Below are 20042 nucleotides of genomic sequence, written 5' to 3'. Positions count from 1 at the left end.
CAGTCTCCTGCCGGTAACAGATATGAACACACGACAGCTTCCCTAGTAGGCTATCCTGAGCAGCAGAGCTAATGACCACGAGATGACCAACACTCCTGGTTGGTCTCTCAAGCTATGTTGTTTGTCTGTTTCATCTGCTTACTTACTTATTTCATCTTCCCACTTGGAAAATGCACACCTCATGAACACCCATCTTGCTCACTGCTCTACCCCCAGTGCTTAGAAGACAGCCTGTCTCAGCAATTTTCCCAATCAAAACCTGTTGATTAAAAAGAAAACAACAGCAGCAAAGTGCTCACGAGTTGCTGTTAATAAGTGACCGGGGCAGGGAGGCAAGAGGTTGTTGGGGTACAGCAGGGCCAAGGCTGGGCAGGCAGGGTAGTCCGGGATGCTGTAAAGTCAGAAAGAGATCTGAAGCCAGCAGGTGAATCACATCCTGACAGAGGCAGGGCTGGAGAAGCCAAGGGAGTGACTCTCCAGAACTGCCAAGTGATGGTCTCAACACCTGGCAATACATCCCCCTTCCATCAGGAGCCCCTGCCAGCCTTATCATTTGGCTTGGTTCCTGCACTCCTGCCAGCAAACGTGTCTGCCTCACCCTTAGCCATAGCAAGACTTCTGATCCTTTGTAATTTACACCACACCTAAGTGCAAAGAAAGTTTGAAGTGCTAATTATGGTCTTTGCGGTCCTATCCAGGGCTGGTATATAACCCCTGCTGCTGCTTCTGAAGCCAACTGCTCGTTTTCCACACTGCAGGCTTATCTACTCCATAGTCTTCTTCCCCTTTCCTCATGAGCATTCCACTGTGTGAAGAGGGGAAGCTCAACTTAAGTCCAAACGGTTCAAGTCCAGATCATCACGGCAGAATGGTTTTCAAGTACTGGTGTAAGACTCAACCCACCCATGCTTTCATGGAACTTCATCAATTGGCTCTGAAACAGGATAATGAAATGACAGGGCCCATCCAAACCTTGCAGCTTTTTGCAAAAATCACTTAAAACATCAGTGTCAAAGGCAAAGAGAAAAGTTGAACTTCAAAAGAGCACTTCTTCAAAAAAATGCTAAGGAGTATAAAAGACCCAGCCAAGTTTGTTTACTTTTTCCCCATACTTTCTTTCATTAGGATAGCAATTCCTTCCATATTTTCTTTCATTAGGATACCGTGTTTCCCCAAAAATTAGACCTAGCCAGACAATCAGCTCTAATGCATCTTTTGGAGCAAAAATTAATATAAAACCCGGTATTATCTATTATATTATATTATATCATATTATATTATGTTACATTATACCCTGTCTTATAGTAAAATAAGACCGGGTCTTATATTAATTTTTGCCCCAAAAGACGCACTAGAGCTGATTGTCTGGCTAGGTCTTATTTTCGGGGAAACACGGTAGCAAGTCCTTCCAAGATACCCAGAATTCTGAGACAAAGACTAAGGTTGGAAGCACTAGGGGCCATCTCACCCACTATCTCCTAGCAGTCATCACTTTTTGTTGTTATTCCTGGTTTCCAGGAAGGATAGTCCTCACATCTGTTCAGCCACATGCTCGACTCCCAGTATGTGTCTGTCACTGTCAGAGAACTCATTAAACAGTAGTGACAGTGGCTAGCACAGACCCAACACACTCCACGGCCAAGGACCATCCTAAGCACTAGTCCTTGCACCACCCTATGGAGTAATGCATTATGATGATGATGGTGGTGATGATGACAGATGGTGATTACTATTATTTTCACAAATCAGGACACAGAGAATCGAGATTAAAGAACTTGTCTGCATGTGGTGGAATCTGACACTCTGGTAGTCCGACTCCACACTTTTAACCTAATGTCATCATTCACTATCCTCAGACCTAATCGTGTCCTGCTCTGCCCTGCTCATCCCTCATAGAATTAATAAAATACCTCTTTTCCCCACTCCCTTTTAATGCCTTTTCATAGAGCCCTCCATGTCTCCCTCCTTGGACTGAAGCCCACTCTGTGCACAGTAAGGGACAAGCTGCTGAGTCACACTGTTCACTGGTTTATTGAGATTCAGGGAAATCCTTCCCCAAAAGACATCACAGTGTGAAAGGGACACCACCTCCCACCGCACAGGTCCCTCTCTCCATCTCACCAGTCAGGGATGTCTTCCTTTGGTCAGGATTCTCACCCACTATCCACTGGAAGCAATACTCAAACCTGCCCCCATTTACTCTCTGTTAATTGCCCCATAAAAACACAAAACCAAAGGGAGCAATCTTGGGAGGTAGTGTAGAGAAGGAAGGTATATGTAGTGAGGCTGCTGAGGAGTCAGTGAGTGAGAAGCTTCGAGCGAGGTACCAACTAAATTATTAACTAGTGACATAAAACCGTATGAATGAATAAGAGAGAAAAGGGTCTGGTTTCCAGAGTACTGGAGACCCAGGTAACCCCAGGACTCATAAAAGAGCATGTATTTACAAGAAATGGGATGGGATATCATGTTCTTCCCATCTGGAGGTAGGGATCCCCTGCTTCCTCCCAACCCACCCCCCTTTCTCTTCTCCCTTTCCCTCCCCCTACTGGCCTGTCCTCCCTCGCACAACCCTCACTTGTAAAGCAAATGGACTCGACTCCCATCACAGCTAAGCCGGTCAGGGGGCTCCGGGGGCCCCCTGGGTAGGCCCCCAGAGGGGTCTGGGGGTGTTGGAGGGTGGCGCCGCGATCGGAGCTGCTGCCGAGACTGGAGCTGATGGCGTAATTCAGAGACACGCTCTTCTTTCTGGAGGAAGAAAAACAATTAGGAGAGTGGGAGAAGGGGAAGTCATGAAGGGGTGTGGAGGAGGGAAAGGAAGGAACAGCAGATAAAAATGGGGAGGGGGATATAGGGGTAGATGGACAAAAGAAATTTAAATGGGAATCAGAAAAAGAATAAGAAAAGCCAAAAAAGAATAATGGGGGCACAAGTTGAAGAAAAAGATCAGGGAAATAAAGAGAGAAAATGGGGAAGTGGGGAAAGGTCAGTACACACAGCTTCCAGTAACTCACACAAAGATTCGTGTCAACCCAGTTTGCATATCCCCCCTCTGGCACTGCACCAGCCCCTAACTACAGCCTGGGACACCGCGGGTAGCATGGGTGCCTGCCCAGATCCTATTTACTGCAGGGGACACTCAACACCCAGCTGATGGGGGTGTTGGCTGCTGACGCTCACAGCTGCCCCCAACAGCCTATGGCCACTTCCTCACCTCTAGTGGACCAAGTCCACAGTGCAGTTCACGTTCCAGAGCCCCCTCCACCTGATGTGGCCAACACTAGATTTTCCCTGAGACAGAATCCTTGCTCAACCTCTTCCCCTCTCCTCCCCTCCTTCACTCACTCCCAGGTAGGCTTTCTCCTGAGCAGATCACATGCACCTGGACCCTACTTCCGACTCTGCTGCAGAAAACCCAGCCTGAGATGTGGGCCTCCTGGAGCCCGCCAGCACCCCTTCGTCAGCACACACCTCAGCAATGATCTTCTCCAGCTCACGGTTCTCCTTCTCCAACAGCCGGGACTTCTCCTCCTCATTGTTGTTGGTCGATGACCCTGTCTTCATGGTGTCCTGAGCCTCCGACTGCCATTCCCCTCGAGTGATCAGCCTGCGCATCTGGAGACAAATGTTTGGGGCATGGGACGGCCATGCGGGGACTGTCAGCCATCAGCTGATGGTGGGTTGGAACTGGAAGGAAGGAAAGCAAGAGGGACAGACTTGGCCCAAAACAAGGTGAGGAAGGGGCAGGGCAGGGGAACAGAGTCCTGGGAAGAACGGATGGAGGGTTGTGGGCTGGAGAGAGTGGGAGAACACCCAGAACCTCACCTTGGGCACGAAGAGCACAACCAGAGTGATGTAGGAGGAGAAAACTATGGCGAGCGAAGCAAAGGCGAAGGCGGCATCCTGCTGGCTGGACAGGATCATGGTGACGGGGGCGGTGATGAGGCACAGGACCTGGGCACAGTGTGGTCAGGGAGTCTCAGACCTGCAGGCTGAGACCAGACCCAGGCTTCTCCCCACAGGACAGAGTCTGGGAGGTCAGGCTCCTGGTGAACTTTCCATTTAAGAAGGATCCACACTCAGGATCACCCTCAGCTCTAGCTTGTGAAAAATCCCAAACAAGCTGTCCCAAAGCAGTTCCCAGCTCTAGGACATCCCGTCCCTAAAGGTGGAGCACGCATGACCTCCATGCACACACTCAGAGTCCTGGAGTCAGTCCCTGGGCATACCTGGCAGGAAACCTCAGTTCAGATTCCAGCTGTGAGCCACAGACAAGCAATGTAACCTTTCTTTCTCTTCCTCACCCATGTGGTGGGGATAATAGTATCACTTCATTAGGAGGTTGTGTGGAGATTATTAAGATAGTGTCTGTGTGTGTTTTGTAAAGTGCTTTACAAATCCCAGGCATTAAAAAACTCTTTAAGATTTTCATTCAACTGATCCAAGATCTAGTGCCTGATTCTTCCCAGACCACCCCATCGGAGTTGCTGTAGTCAGCCCTGGGGTCAATGCCAAGTGTCCAAGGAGCTTACCGCCACATTGTAGATGGCCATGCCCACAGCCCGGTGGTCATTGATCTTCTCAGTGGACACACTCTTGGTCTCATAAGCAAGAAAGATACCCAGCAGCAGCAGCAGCCCCTTGTAACCATAGAAAATGCCTACGACAGTAGGAAAGGGTCACCTGGGTAACAACCTCCATGCTTCCATTCACTCCCATCCTCTCTGTACCCCTTACCTACTGTTGCTGTTACAGCTCCACAATGAAAAGGGTGCCTTCTCTCCAGTCGAGCCCCCCTGATCTAGTATACCCATTCCTGTCCACTCCCCTCAATGACCAACCCCACTCACCCACACCTCACTGCTTCCTTGTGGGACTAGGAGTCATGTCACACTGGAAGATGATGGTCGTGAGCAGCTGTCTATCAGGCAAGGGCCTGGGCCACACACAGTGTCTCACCCCCTTACCCTCCAAGTGGGAAGCCAGCTTTGCAGACTGAGGGTAGGTCAGTCATTTGTGAACATAGATCAGAGCGATGTTAAAAAGGCCAGAGTGGGCTGAAACCCATGCTCTCACAGCCCCGGTCTTACTCTAGGGAGCTGTCTAGAGACAGATGGAAGCGAGCCTGAAGATGAAGTTGAGGCCATCCCCACTGGTCCCTATGCTGAACACAAGTTCTGCCTTATGCCTTCTTTAAACCCTAAGCTCCTCACAGGAAACGACCAGCTCTCCCCTACTCTTGGAAAAGATTAGTCCAGTGATAAACAGGAGGACATTCACATTGGGTTGACATAAGACCTCTGCCTCTTGTTCCAAAGACCCTTCTCCCTCCAAACCTGCCCCACCCCCGCCTTTGCTCCACTGTCCCAGTCCCTTCCCCCACATCCCACACACCAAGCCACGTATTCATCTTCTTGGAGCTGCAATGTTCCAGCTGTGGCAGAATAGACACATCAATATCTTCCTTTGGTTCTTCCTTGGCAAAAGTCTTAGGAAGAAACAGGGCCACAGTAAAGATGGTTGCCAGCCTCTCCTGCCCTCCCCACCTCTGCTTGGTCCCTGACTCCCAGCTCTGCCCCTCTTTCCTATGAGAACCCCAGTACTGAGTTCAAATCCCACTCTAGGCCTGAAGCGTTTTCCTGAACACCCTGGAAATGCTTATTCCGCCTCTTTCCATGATGCCTGGAAAGTCTACACATCTTTCTCAGACCCCCACCATTTCCATTCTTCAGATGAATCCAGAGGCCTCTGATGGGGCTCCTTATGGGAAGGGTGAAAAGCTCTGACATGCAGAAGGCAGGAAGGCAGACTCCCGCAGACTGCCTTCATCCTCAAGACCATGCAGCCCCAAAGGCCCAGACCACCAGTGAGCCCGTTCAGTCTCCTGACCCCAGCACCTCTGCTCAGGCGGTACCTCAATGGTCCGGTGCAGGGGGTCCACAATCTGCCAGATGGCAAGAGTGAGGACATCCATGCCCACCAGCAGGCCCACCGTGGCATACAGCTTCCAGGGCTCCAAGGTCTGGGTGAACACGGAGCATAGGCATGTCAGGGGAAGTCTACTAAGCCTGACAGCCAAGACGCTAGGGGCTCAGGATGGGAAGCAGCTCACCTTCCTCCACTCCTTCTTTTCTTCCTTCTTTGTGAAGACTGTGTGGACCCACCAGATCTTGGTGAACATAGATCCATAGCCTAGACTAAAGCCCAGACCCAGGAGCCAGAGGCGAGCCTAGGAAAAGAGACAGGGCATAGGAAGAATAAGGTGGGGCAGGTGGTAGGACTGTGACAAGGATGGGATGGAAGAAAATAGATGACCACGCAGGCAGGATGCAGCCAGCAGTGGACGGAGGGGAGTGGAGAACCAGCAGGGAAGGGTCTCCCTACCTTCAACAAATTCCTCCCATCCATCTTCTACTTTGCCACCAGGTGATCTTGCTAAAATCTCCTGGACAACCCCCATGCCTACAGATTGCTGCCTGGACACCTCCAAATGTGGCATGAGACCCTTCGCAACATGGCCCCACCCACCCTCCAGGCTCATCTCCCAGGCCTCACCTACCCCACGCTCCAGCCCTGCTGAACTGCTCATTCTCCCGGTATCTGCTCTCTTTTGTGTCTTTGATAGCCACATGAAGTTCCATCTGCCCCTAAAGTAACCACCCTTTATTTCTCCAGCCGACAAAATCCCATGCATCCTTCAATATGCAAACGCCACCTCTTTTCTGAGGTCTGCCCAACTACTCTGAAAGCTGCTTTCTCATCTTCGCTCCCACAGCCCTTTGCATACACCCCCGTTCTGATACGGGTCACACTGCAGTGCAGCAAACGATCTGCCTTGCCACTGCATTCTGGTCTCACCAGAAGCACACAGGTCCTGGTGACCTAGAGAGCATGTGTGTGCAAATGCCATGTACGTGAATGCATGATGAAGACAGGCACAGGGCAGAGGGGGAGGGAGGGTGTTTCCCGCCAGCACACACAGAACCACACAAATATCACTGTTAAAACCAGCCTTTCCCCACGGCCCCAGAACCTTCCATGTACCAAGAATCCCGCAGGGCCTCCTCCCTATACCAGTGGTCCCCTCCCTGCAGCTCTCCCGGACGTCAGTTCAGATTTCTACCCCCATCCTTCCAACTCCAACTAAGACTCCTACAGTAAACGCACAGTTCTTGTTCTCAGCCCCCACACCAAAGACAAGCCACCATTGTTCAGGGGTCCTTTGTGCAGTACCCCCTTTCCTTGATCTTCAATACTCCCTCCGCTTCTCTGCATGGCATACCATAGCAGCCTGGGAGCCAACAAGCGAACCACAGAATGAAAAGTTAGAGGCACAGAAAGAAGGGATGGAGCCAGAGAGAGACCAGGGGGGTGATGCTAGGAGAAAGAATCGGAACAAGAGTCAGGGAAAGACAAGGAGAGACAGGGAACTGTACATCACAGGTGCTCCTGAGGTGGGTGGGAGAGCCCTGCCAGATGCAAGGTATCTGCCCACCCTTCCTCACCTGGCAGACGAAGGGAAACTGGCTTCTTCCAATGTGGTAACCATCCAGCCCGAGAGGGAAGACAGCAGCCAACGCCAGCGAGCAGCCCACAGCAGTCAGATTATTCAGGTTGGGCTGTGAGTTCTGGATATAACTAAGGCAGAGGCGGGAAGGGTGGGAGAGGAAGAAGAGCAGAATTACCCTCTTCTCCAGGGAGGCTCAACTCTCCAAATGCCATGCAACGACCTGACCCAACCTCAGGGCCACAGGACAAAGGAAGACAGGCTTGGAGCAGGCAGTCTCGAGAGACAAAGCTGACTCTGTCAGGGGGCTGGAGATGGAGCTGCAGGGGGTTGCCCACCATTGGACCCCCAGCAGACACTCTGTTTAGAGCCCTGCACCACGTTGCCTGGCCCCAAAGGCTTTTTTATTTTTCTATTAGCTGCTTTGGAGCAGGGATGGGAGTTACATCCGGTTTCCCCGTTTCCATTCTCAGTGATCACAGGGAAAGCAGTAAGTCAGAGTGAAAACCTCAATGACACATGGCCTCAGAGTTACACAGGTTTGCTTCTTACTCCCTTCAATGATCATTATCTTGGAGAAGCAGACAGGACAAGAAAAATGTCAGAAGATACACTTACCGGACATGGGAGTTGTAGATGTTAAAGGACAGACAGACAACAGCTAGGACAATGCCCAGGCTGGAGAGAACTGACACGGAGATAAAGAGTTTCTGTGACAGGAAGCGGAACGTCTTGATGACCAGGGTCTGGTCAGCAGGGGGGGACCCTCCTAAGGCACAAGGGATGGGGGAGGAGAAGGGGGAAGAAAAAGGAAGGAGAACAAAGGAATGAAGGTGGGACAGGATGAACACTCACATCTTTGGCTATGAGGACATGAGGCCCTAACTCCCTGAGTCGTGGCTGTTGCAGGTGGAGGGCTCTTAGGGAACAATCAGAAATGTGATCAGAAAATGGAGCGAATGTCCTGTCTAGAGGCTGAGAAAGGCTGAGCTGCATCACCAAAGCCATAGCCTTTCTTTGTTATTGTTTGTTCTTTCTGTTTTTCTGTCTTTCTTGCAGGAAAGTGGAAAGCTGAGAAATTTATGAGATTTCTTATAACTCAAATCAAAAGCTGCAAAAAAGCTTTATAATTGTAGAATCATAAAGCTAAAGAACCTCAAAGTATTTAGTCTGGCCTCCTAACTTTAAGAAAAGAAAAAAAACTAATGTGATATTTAACCTTGGCAGGGTGATAGTCCCAAAGGTGTTTTCCAGTTATCATTAAGGGGAAGCTCAAATTTGTCAGAGTTCACATGGAAAAAAAAAAGCTAATTTCAATTTGCTAAGCTTGGGGGAAAAAAGTGTAATTTAGGCCATGCAGAATTTATAGCAGTACAGAACACTGTCCTAAATTCAAATTATAAAAAAATGTCATACCTCCAGCAGTGCTGGGAACTACTGGATATCAGTCGGGTGGGCAGATGGCAGAAATCTCCAATGGCTGTGCCTCCCCTCCATCCTTTAGCCAAGCCTTTATTTCATCAGGAGGTCCTTCCTTTTGCCCACCTTTAGTATCTTTCCCATTTCCTATTATTTTAGCCCACTCAAGCACACAAAGAATATTGCTGACTTTCCCTCTTTAAAAAGCACATTTTAGCAGAAGAGAATTACCTGAGGCTTTCTGTCCTCTCCTATAGTTTAAGCAACCATTTTCCTGACAATGATAAAGAGGCAACTCTAGCTTCCTCTTCCAGTAAGCGGCCTGAGGTGACCTCTGAAAATGGTTTGCTCTTCACTTGACCCAAGAACCCCACAAAATCATGTAAATCGAGAGGTTCAAATCTTCGTGTTCACTTTAAGAACACTCATGAAACTGCCCAGGCCATCAAGGGTCTGCATATCTGGGAAGCCACCAAGTATCTGAAGGACGTCACGTTACAGGAGCAATGTGTGCCATTCCATCGTCACAATGGTGTTGGTACATGTGCACAGGCCCAACGTGAGGCTGGATGCAGGGTCGCTGGCCCAAAGAGTGCAGCATTTTTGCTGCACATGCTTAAAAATGCAGAGTGATGCTGAGCATAAGGATTTACACGTAGACTGGTCACTGAGCACAGCCAGGTGAACGAAGCTCCCAGGATGCAGCGCGGAGCTTACAGAGCGCGTGGGCGGGGTAACCCACACCTGTGCTCTCCCTGCCACACTGAGGTGATCCTCACTGAGAAAGAGCAGATTGGCCTAAACCAGAAGAGGCTGCACGGAAGAAAAAGATCTCCCAGAAGAAACTGAAGAAACAAAAACTTATGGCCCAGGAGGAAATTCAGCATCAAATACAGTGGTACCTCAGTTTTCGAACGTCTCTGTTGATGAATATTTTGGTTTACGAACGCCGTAAATTTTATGGATCTATGGTATCATTAGATAGTAAAATTCATGCTAAATTTGCAATTTTAGGGGTTGATTTTAAAGGTCTGGAATGGATTAATCCATTTTGCATTACTTTCTATGGGAAAACCGCACTTCAGTTTTCGAACGTTTCAGAACTCCAACAGTCTTCCGGAACGGATTATGTTCGAAAAAAGAGGTACCACTGTAAATGCTAATAAAAGTTAAAGAAAGAAAAAAGAAAGAAAGAAAAAGTGGAAACTCTAGGCCTGAAGTAGCTGGTTCAGATATATCAAGGCACCAGAAAACCTGGAAAACCCAAATGGAGTTTCTATTTCCTGCCCCTGCCCACCCCCTGCCTCTGATCCCCAGTGACCCCAGCAATGTACTATTTTTAATAGTGCATTGATACCAACCGCCTAGTCCCTCTCCAAATACACCAGTCTCCCCTACCCCCATCTGGGGTGTTTTATTCCTTTTCTCTTAACCCGAGCCCCTGGTCCATCTCCCTGGCACATTTCAACATACCTAATGACACCTACCACCCCACCCTCATTCAAATGCATGACCCTTTTCCATGATTATTCAGAAGAGTTGGAAGAAAATATAAACAGGATCCACTTACCAATCCACTTATCTGTTTTGGACCAGGAAAGGTCATCCTTAGTGCTGTCATAGTAGCCAATCTTCTTGTAGCTGCCACCTGGGCAGATGACAAAAGGAGTGACCACGTGTAGGTGAAGAGCTGATCCTAGGCATTCTCAACTTCCCACTTCGCTAAAGTAGCTTTCCATGGTTGTATCTGATTTTCCCTTCACCTGAAGTCCTTGAAGATACTTGGAAGGACCTGAAGAGTCACTTGAGTAAGCAATCTGACTTAAAAGCATTGTGAGGTGGACCTCAGAAAGCAAGACTATCTCATATGTGTAAAGCCCTTCGGTGAGGAAGGCTCCACGGTTTCTGTCACTCATTCCATAGCCTCACACCTCCCTTAGCAAGCTGTCTCTCACTTTGATTCTAGCTTCGAAAGCTTTCAACATTTGTTTATTCTCATTCTCATGATAGAATCACAGTGGCTTTCATTTTAATTTTATAAATTTCTCTTACCTTGGTTGGCTTGGGTTCTAACTCCTTAGCTAAGTTGCACTTGCCTCTTAAAGAGCCACAAAGGGAAATTGCATGACTCCTAGGATTTCTGTTCTAGAACTGTCCCCGTTACCATAACTTTTCCATCAAAGGCCAACTCATACCCCTTTCACCATGGCTGAAGTCCATTCCCTCTTGTCCTGGATACAAAGAAGATCTGAGAGGATGTGGGAAAAGGGAGAAGAAAACAAAGAAACTTTTCACAGGAAGCCAAGAAATGGCTCTCTTGGCTATGCTGTAAGAGGCTGAGAGAAGGGTGGAGTTGAAAAATTAACTCATGGAAGTTCTGCAAATACATACAAGTAAGTGTGCTAAGTTATAAGAAAATACAACCTAGAAAAGCCAAACTATACATACTACAGAAAAATTAGGAATGCTTGTTTACATAGCAAGGAAATTCAACGGATTCCCTTTAAAAATAGCAGGTTTCGGGCCAGCCCGGTGGCTCAGGCAGTTAGAGCTCCATGTTCCTAACTCAGAAGGCTGCCTGTTCGATTCCCACATGGGCCAGTGGGCTCTCAACCACAAAGTTGCTGGAAAGGGATGGTGGGCAGCGCCCCCTGCAACTAAGATTGAACACGGCACGTTGAGCTGAGCTCCCGCATGGCTCAGTTGGTTGGAGTGCATCCTCTCAACCACAAGGTTGCCGGTTCGACTCCCACAGGGATGGTGGGCTGTCCCTCCTGCAACTAGAAATGGCCACTGGACCTGGAGCTGAGCTGCGCCCTCCACAACTAAGACTGAAAGGACAACAACTTGAAGCTGAACGGCACCCTCCACAACTAAGACTGAAAGGACAATAACTTGACTTGGAAAAAAGGCCTGGAAGTACGCACTGTTCCCCAATAAAGTCCTGTTCCCCTTCCCCAACAAAATCTTAAAAAAAAAAAAAATAGCAGGTTTCCAGGCGGCCAGATGGAGCGTGACCTCTGAACGACAGTGTGGTTGCCAGTTCGATTCCTACATGAGCAAATGAGCTGTGCACCTCCACAACTAGATTGAAGGACAATAACTTGACTTGGAGCTGATGGGCCCTGGAAAACCACAGTTCCCCAACATTCCCCAATAAAAAAATTTTTTTAAAAACAGCAGGTTTCCTGGATTCAGCTTTCCTGGAATCCATGGGTATGCAAGTGACAGGTTATTAACCCCTCAACCCAAGCCACTGAAAGGAAATTTCTGAAATTAAAATGGAAGCCACTGGGGAAAGAGAGTAGCTGTTTTCAAAACGCATGCCACTTTTCAAGAACACAACCACTATAACTCAAAGAACTCCACTCACACGGGAGCTTTTCCCCTTATTGTTATTTAGAAGTTTGATGGACGGTTAAAAGGAACGGGCAGGCGGTGGGGAGGCAGCGAGGCCATCTTGTGGCATCTGCTGGTGTTCTCCCAGTCTCAGCCCCGCCCTGCCCAGCCGCACTGCCTCCCCGTCCCATGTTCCTGCTCACCCTGCAGCTGCTCGATCAGTGTCCACGCCATCCGCGAGCCGCTGGCATCAAACACCACGTGGCCCTGAGGGAGGGGAATATGCGGAGGCAGGCAAAGGGGAGAAGAGCAAGAGTGAAAGAGAACATTGGGGACTCTTTGAATCCGCGTTTTTTATCTTGATTGAGCTTCTGAATGAATTCTATTTATGGCATTTGCCTGCATGTAGGACATACCCTAGATGCCTATACCCTAGATTTTAGAAACAGTATCCTTTTGAGAAAAAACTTTACCCATGAGATTTGAATGGGAAAAATCCTCCAGATCGAAAACAAGGAGACCTGGCTTCTGGCGATGTGACCTGAACAAGTCACCAAATCCCTCTGTGTGCTAATTTCTCCATTTTAAAGGGAATGAGATGATCTTTCAGACTGCTCCCTCTTTCAAAATCATATGATTCTTATCTGACTCATAAATATCTAACCTGAAATGAGGGGAGGGGTTGAAAGGAGTGGAATAGACCATTTTTCCCTTCTAGTAGCTTGTGGGTTTTTCTGGTTTAGGGGTCCCTACTTTCTTGGTCTAAGACCAATTATTGCAGGGAGGTAACTGAGAGAAACAGAGAATGCATGTTTCCAGGAGAAGGAGAGTCTCTCTCTCTTGATTGGAGGACAGGGGAGTGTGAAGGTTGCCAGCACTCACGGAGACACCCTCGAAGGACGAGGAGTTCATTGCCCGGTAGATTTGGTCAGTAATGGTCTGGTTGTTGTAGTTGAAGTCTTCCAGGCGCACACCGGAACGACCACCCCCTCCGGATGTCTTGTTCAAGGCCAATGCCAAGGCCCAGATGGCATCATAGGCCAGCGGTGCCTCCTGGAAGCCTCCTGTCTCCTCAGGGTGTCTTTTTAGTCGTTTGGTCAGTTTTTCCACAAACTCCTGGGACGTCTGGGGAGGGAAGGACAGAAGGAAAGCACTAGAGTGTGGGAAGTAATGGGGTGGGCATGGCATCTGATTCCGGCTGCAACACTTCAACTTGAATAGATTGTTTATGTTCGTGCTGTCAGATTAAGCATGTGCGCATTAAAAACCTTTAACTATACTATAGCACGTGTCTATCTCAGATCAGAAACGACTAAAGCAGGGATTAGCTGGGTCTGGTGGCTTAGCATGTACAGATGCTAGCTCAGAACTACAGAGAAATTAAATGAATAGGCACTTTTGCAAAGGACAGAAAGAAGAAATAGAGAAAACAAGAGACATGGGTATTCCAAGGAAGAGCTGCAATGTTGTTCTTTCATCCTTCAATCCTTCCCAATAGAGATGACCCAGGACCAAACAGCTCCTCTAATTCTGAAAGATCCTAGAAAAGGTGACACTACAGCCTTCCTCACTCTGCTCATCAAGCAGGAAGATTTTTTTCTTTAGTCAGCTAAATTGTTACCATCCTTATGTGCTTTCAGTTCACTGTCTCTTAGATGGTTTTCAGAAGACTGAGTGCTACAGAAATAGTCCTCAATTTTAAAGTCTATTATTCAATCCCTATTCACACCCCTCCCAATCCCCAATCTTCTTTTTTCCAAGAAAGCTAAATAAAATGATAGCTCTTTTAACACTGTCATGAAATGAGTCAAGAGACCTGAACTTCTATAGCTGGCAGTAAACTTGCTTAGCTAAATCACCGTAGGCAAATTGCTTTAAGTTTTTGGAAATGTCTCTCATTTAATGGAGAAAATTACATCTTGGCAAGGCACACGTGATACACGGGGGCACTACACAACTGTCTAGATGTGGAAGGTATTTACATACACACACCCTAATAAAGGAATGAACAGATGAAGGATAAATACAGATCTTCTGGGGGCCGGCCAGTGGCTCAGGCAGTTGGAGCTCCGTGCTCCTAACGCCGAAGGTTGCCGGTTCGATTCCCACATGGGCCAGTGCCAAATGGATCAGTTGGTTGGATAGTGGGCTCTCAATCGCAAGGTTGCCGATTCGACTCCCTCAAAGGATGGTGGGCTGCGCCCCCTGCAACTAACAACTGCAACCGCAACTGGACCTGGAGCTGAGCTGCGCCCTCCACAACTAAGATTGAAAGGACAACATCTTGACTTGGAAACAAGTCCTGGAAGTACACACTGTTCCCCAATAAAGTCCTGTTCCCCTTCCCCAATAAAATCTTTAAAAAAAAAAATCTTCATTCCTCATGCCCTGCCCTCTTTTCTTTTTATTCACCTTTCTGAAGACACAAGGGAGAGGAAAATGCAAAGGGACAGGCAGTGTGGTACCGTGAAAATAGCCTGGGCTTTGAAGACAGACAGGCCTGAGCTCTGCTCTCCTTGAGGACAGGACCGGGTTCCATTGCTCTCATTCTCAGCATCTAGAACTGTGCCCAGCCCATAATGGACGTCCCTTGGATTAGGGCAGTGAAAATAAAACCCATAGAACATATAATTCCAGGAGTGAGACTTCATGCAAACTATGAACTTTGGGTGATAGCGATATGTCAATGTGGGTTCATCCACTGTAACCACTCTGCTGAGACTTTTAATAATGGGAAAACTTATGCTTGTGCAGGGGCAAGGGGCATACGGAAAATCTGTGCCCATTCCTCTCAATTTTGCTTTGAACTTAAGCAGCTTTAAAAAAATAAATAGGAAAGGCCGGTGAGCTCAGTTGGCTAGCTTTTTTTTTTAAAAGGATGTCTTAAAAATCCTAGCTTTATTCTTATTCTCCCCCTCTTCTTCTGCCTCCCAACCCCCAACACACACTCCAGTTCAAGCCGTTATTTCTCAGTGTAGTTGTGTAGGACACAGCTAGGGCCCATGCTGGTATTATGAGCCTTGCGCTCCCCCCGACTGAGGCAGTTGGTCACCAGTCATCGGTCGGCTGCTCACAGCAGCTCATGGCAGCTCCAGCTGCTGGCCACTCACCATGGTGGCACACAGCAGCCCATGGCAGCACACAGCAGCTGGCTGCCGGCCACTCATGGCAGCATACGATAGCCCAGGCAGCCTGCAGCAGCACACAACAACCCAGCTCCAGGGAGAGCTATTGTTCACAGTCTTAGCTGTAGAGGGCACAGCTTACTGGCCCATGTGGGAATCGAACCGGCGGCCTTCGGCATTAGGAGCACGGCACTCCAACCTCTTAACAAGGTTGCCAGTTCAATCCCCACATGGGCCACTGTGAGCTGTGCCCTCCACAACTAGATTGAAACAACTACTTGACTTGGAGCTGATGGGTCCTGGAAAAACACACTTAAAATGAATTAAAAAGTTTTAGGGCCGGTCCGGTGGCTCAGGCGGTTAGAGCTCCATGCTCCTAACTCCAAAGGCTGCCAGTTCGATTTCCACATGGGCCAGTGGGCTCTCAACCACTAGGCTGCCGGTTCAATTCCTCGAGTCCCGCAAGGGATGGTGGGCTCCGCCCCCTGCAACTGAGATTGAACACGGCACCTTGAGCTGAGCTGCCTCCCGGATGGCTCAGTTGGTTGGAGGCGGGCTCTCAACCACAAGGTTGCCAGTTGGATTCCTCGACTCCCACAAGGGATGGTGGCTGTGCCCCCTACAACTAGAAATGGCCACTGGACCTGGAGCTGAGCTGCGCCCTCCACAACTAAGACTGAAAGGACAACAACTTGACTTTGAAAAAAGGCCTGGAAGTACACATGTTCCCCAATAAAGTCCTGTTCCCCTTCCCCAATAAAATCTTTAATAAAAAAGAAAGTTTTAAAAAATAAATAAATCTTTTTTAAAAAATGTCCATTGGATGGGTAAGTAGATTGATGGATGGATTCTATTTCTAACTAATCACTTACCTGCTATGTAATCTCAAACACATTATTAACCCTCAGTGGCTGGTTATTCAGCTTTAAAATGGGAATACTACCTTGAAGAGTTATTATAAAGATGAAATAACACATGTAAAATGCTAGTATAAAGTAAGTTACATTTTCTCTTTATAAATTTCCCTGTCTCTCAACATCATCTTTGTCACTGATTCTCAGATCTATAATCTAGCTCAGTATTTCAAGTCCTATATCTCCGATGGTCTCTAAAGCATTTGCAACTATATGATCTCAAATTAAAAATATCTAAAACTAAGCTTGATTTTTCCTCATCCCTCAATACATCCCAGTACATGAGATTGAATCCTTAGAATCACTTTAGACCCTTAGACTCTTTCAAATCACCAAGTTCTCTTAATTCTTTTGTTAAAATGGTTCATTAATATCATACCTCCATACACAGAATGATAAAAAATAGTCATAATAATAATAGCAATAATAATAGCTAACATTTATGTTGTCCGTACAATGTACCATGCACTTTTCTAAGGTACATATATCAATTTATTTAATCCTTAATTAATCCATTGAGGTAAATGGCCTCTCGTTTTAGAGATAAAGAAACAGAGGCACAGAAAAGTTTAGCTTGCCTGAAGTTATACTGCTAGTGCATGGAAGAGCTAGGATTCACACCGAGGCAGCCTGGCACCAAGTCCCTACTCACCCCAAGGACCCTGCACTGCCCTGGAAGCTGCATGCCTCTCTAAGAGCACCTGTTGGGCTGAGGCTTCCTAAGGAGTCCTTCAGCCTCCAAATCCATCTAATGTGCAGTTCAAAGTAAATTCTACATCAGAAAACCACCCAGATGGTGCCAGCCCCTGCCGAGGTCCTCATGCGCTCTGTGGGCTCCAGGTCACTACCAATAACACGCTTGTCCACTGGTGGTACCGCTAACCCCACCCCACCCCATAACTACAGTTACCAAAAACATCTTTCTCCCTTGGGTCAGCAAAGATATGGTTGTAAATTTTCAAATGGAAATATTAGTAGGCACTTAAGGAAAACAACAACAACCAAAATTCCATAACCCACAGAAATTAGTGAAGTCACCAAGTGCAAATTTATGATGCTAATTTTTTAACAGCCCTGTCTATTTCCACATGTAAGAATGAACGCTTCACAGTGATGTAAAATGTGTATCCTGAGGCAGGTTTTAATACTTTATTGTACGCAGATCTGCTGGGACCTCTGTCCCAAGCAGCACGTACTCACAATCTTGTCCCACCTCCCACCTGCCCGTCTAGCCCAGAGCTGTAATATTCTCCAGAACCACTAACCCACTCCCCACATTTGGCTCCTAAAGACTCTTTCTCTAAAGCAGGGTTCCTCAATCTCCACACACTGACATTTGGAGAGGGATAATTCTGTGTTGTGGGGGACTGTCCAGTACATTGTAGAATGTTTAGAAGCATTCCTGGCTTACCCAGCAGCTGTGACAACCAAAATTGTCCCTAGGTATTGCAACCTCTTGGTTGAAAACCACGGCTCTCACCAATAGTCCTCACAATGTGGTCCCCAAGCCAGTAGCACAAACATCCTCAGGGAACTTGTTAGAAATGTGAATTCCCAGGCCTACCCCAGACCCACTGAATCAGAACTCCTTAGGAAAGAGTCCATTGACCTGTTAACTAACCTTCAGGTGGTTCTGAGAAGCTAAAGTTTTAGAACTGATCTAGACGTAAAGCCATCCTTACAGAGTAAAGGCAACTCTGCTTTTTCCTAAATCGCCATGGCTCTGGACCCCGAGGACCAACCCTGGCTTTGGACCTACTTCTCCTGGTCCTGTTTAATTAATCTATAATCTCTTCCCTAGTTGGTTGTGAAGGCTGCTTCTATTCTCTGGAAAAGCTTCGCTTCTCCCTCTGGTTTTTAGGCTACTAAGCAGGCCTGGTGTCACTAAGAGCCGTATGGCCTCAAAGGCAGGCACCATCTTTCTTTAGAGACCAAAAGCCAGAAAGAGACCTCCAATTGTTCTGCTCCAAGCCCAGATGTCCCTTTATACCCCTCATTAACTCCCTGCTTCCTGTCAGGGGCTCCTCCTTGCTCGCTGCTAGCAAGCAGAAGCCACAACTGGAAGGTCCTGAGATCAAGGCACCAACAGTCTTTTTTGACTTCAGTCACCAGCTCCTCCACTTTCCAGGTTCTCAAGGATGATTCACCTGTCAGGTGCTCTACAGGGAAGTGACGTTCCAGAATTTTTCCACTGTATTTTTCAACCAAGATACCTTAAACACAGAGCCCTTTAGAATGTCCCAGGACAGTGGCCATGGTCAGAGTCCACGTGGCAACTGACCCTTCTATCACAATCCACTGCCAGAACAAACTCCCTGAATCTTCTTTATCTCTTGCTCAACAATTGCCATCAGCCATCAGCTAAACAGTGTTAGCCAATACAAGTACAAACTTCTTAGTCAGGTTTTGTGGTTCCCATGGAAGGTGATGTGATGGGGCAGAGTGATTTGGAGTTAGATTAAGTAGGACTCAATTCCAGCTTGACCACTCAGTAGTTATATGACCTGGGACAAGTCACTTACCCTCTCTGAGTCTCAATTTCCTGGCCTATAAATGGAAATGAGAAATCCGTCAGCGCATTACTGTGAAAATCACTGAAATTATGTATCCAAGCTCCTGGATTATTACACAAAAAGTAATTATTACTACAACTTTGTTTGAATGAGCTATTCAGAGGGTTTATAACCACTAACTCAGCACGAGCATGTTTTCAAAGCAGGTATTCCAGACCCGGGCCACTCTCAGTATAATGAGCAGATGCAGAGGTAGCCCCATCCAGCTCACCCCAACATTCTCAAGTTCCTTAAGATGCAGTACTGAGCAAGAAAGGGGGCTCTTCCCCCTCACACCTTACTCACTGTGTCCCCACTTGCAGGCCTGCCTCTCAGCCTTCCCAAATCACAGAACATGTCTTCTAGCTCCAGGTCTGTCCCTTATCACCTATCTAGGGCTAACTAATTTCAAAAGTCCCCTTTACGGATCTACAATTCTAAAAGGAGATCATTAAAAAAGCATCAGAAGTGAAGCTAAGTAAATATTGACCAGGGGTGAATATTAAGCAATTCTAAAGAGCTCTGAAGTCACCAAGAAAATAAAATGTATTTCTGTGCAGGAACAGAGCTCCTGTAAAGGTGTGCTCACGTATACAGCATCTATATTATCATTAACGCCTCTTCCTTCTTTAACTTCTTGCCAACAGCTCCTCGTTTCCATGGTAACAGCCCTTCCACTCATCAGGGGACTACTGAACAAACCACTCCCATTTCCTCACTCTTTCCTGCCCAAGGAAGTCAGAGCAGAGGTGGAATCCACAGGAAACATCATGCAAACAAGTTTAGCGTGGGCAGAGGCCCCTATGCCCCCCTCCTCCAAACCCCACACCTGCTCCCCTCCCCTTGGAGACTCCCTCAGTCCTGCCCACCTGCCCAAGTGCCAGCCTCCAAGTCCCTACACTCTCACCATGTTGGAAATGCTGCGGGTGTTGGCAGGGTTCAGCATGACAATCTCAGTGGTGATGTGACCCTCCACCGCCTCGGTCATCTCATCCACTGTGCAGTTGATGGACGGGTCATAGATCTTGAACCAATTGTCAGCATACCACCCAATAAGGAACCAGACGTACTTCTTCCCAAAGAGCCGCTCCTTGTACACCTGAAAGCAGAGGGGGAGGGCTAGGTCTTTGTTTCGTTTTTTGTTTTGTTTGTTATGTGTTCTCACTTGACACTATTCAGCCTCTTG

The 20042-nt window shown here is 47.7% G+C and overlaps 1 protein-coding gene across 1 annotated transcript in view; it reads right to left on the bottom strand.

The window, feature by feature from the left end:
* Positions 1-2008: 2008 nt before the first annotated feature.
* Positions 2009-20042, bottom strand: part of GABBR1 (gamma-aminobutyric acid type B receptor subunit 1) — a 29675-nt gene continuing 11641 nt past the window's right edge. The window contains exons 11-23 of the mRNA XM_081045301.1: positions 19764-19955; positions 13148-13390; positions 12469-12532; positions 10497-10574; positions 8126-8276; positions 7506-7638; positions 6113-6229; positions 5915-6022; positions 5395-5488; positions 4533-4660; positions 3826-3954; positions 3472-3615; positions 2009-2748 (exon numbers count right to left, since the gene is read on the bottom strand). Coding sequence (XP_080901427.1) covers positions 2575-2748; positions 3472-3615; positions 3826-3954; positions 4533-4660; positions 5395-5488; positions 5915-6022; positions 6113-6229; positions 7506-7638; positions 8126-8276; positions 10497-10574; positions 12469-12532; positions 13148-13390; positions 19764-19955 — 1755 coding nt within the window. The 3' untranslated portion in view covers positions 2009-2574. The remainder of the gene's footprint in view (positions 2749-3471; positions 3616-3825; positions 3955-4532; positions 4661-5394; positions 5489-5914; positions 6023-6112; positions 6230-7505; positions 7639-8125; positions 8277-10496; positions 10575-12468; positions 12533-13147; positions 13391-19763; positions 19956-20042) is intronic.

This window comes from Rhinolophus hipposideros, assembly GCF_964194185.1.
Source record: "Rhinolophus hipposideros genome assembly, chromosome: 3".
NCBI lineage: Eukaryota > Metazoa > Chordata > Mammalia > Chiroptera > Rhinolophidae > Rhinolophus > Rhinolophus hipposideros.
This window is presented reverse-complemented; position numbering and strand designations above follow the sequence as displayed.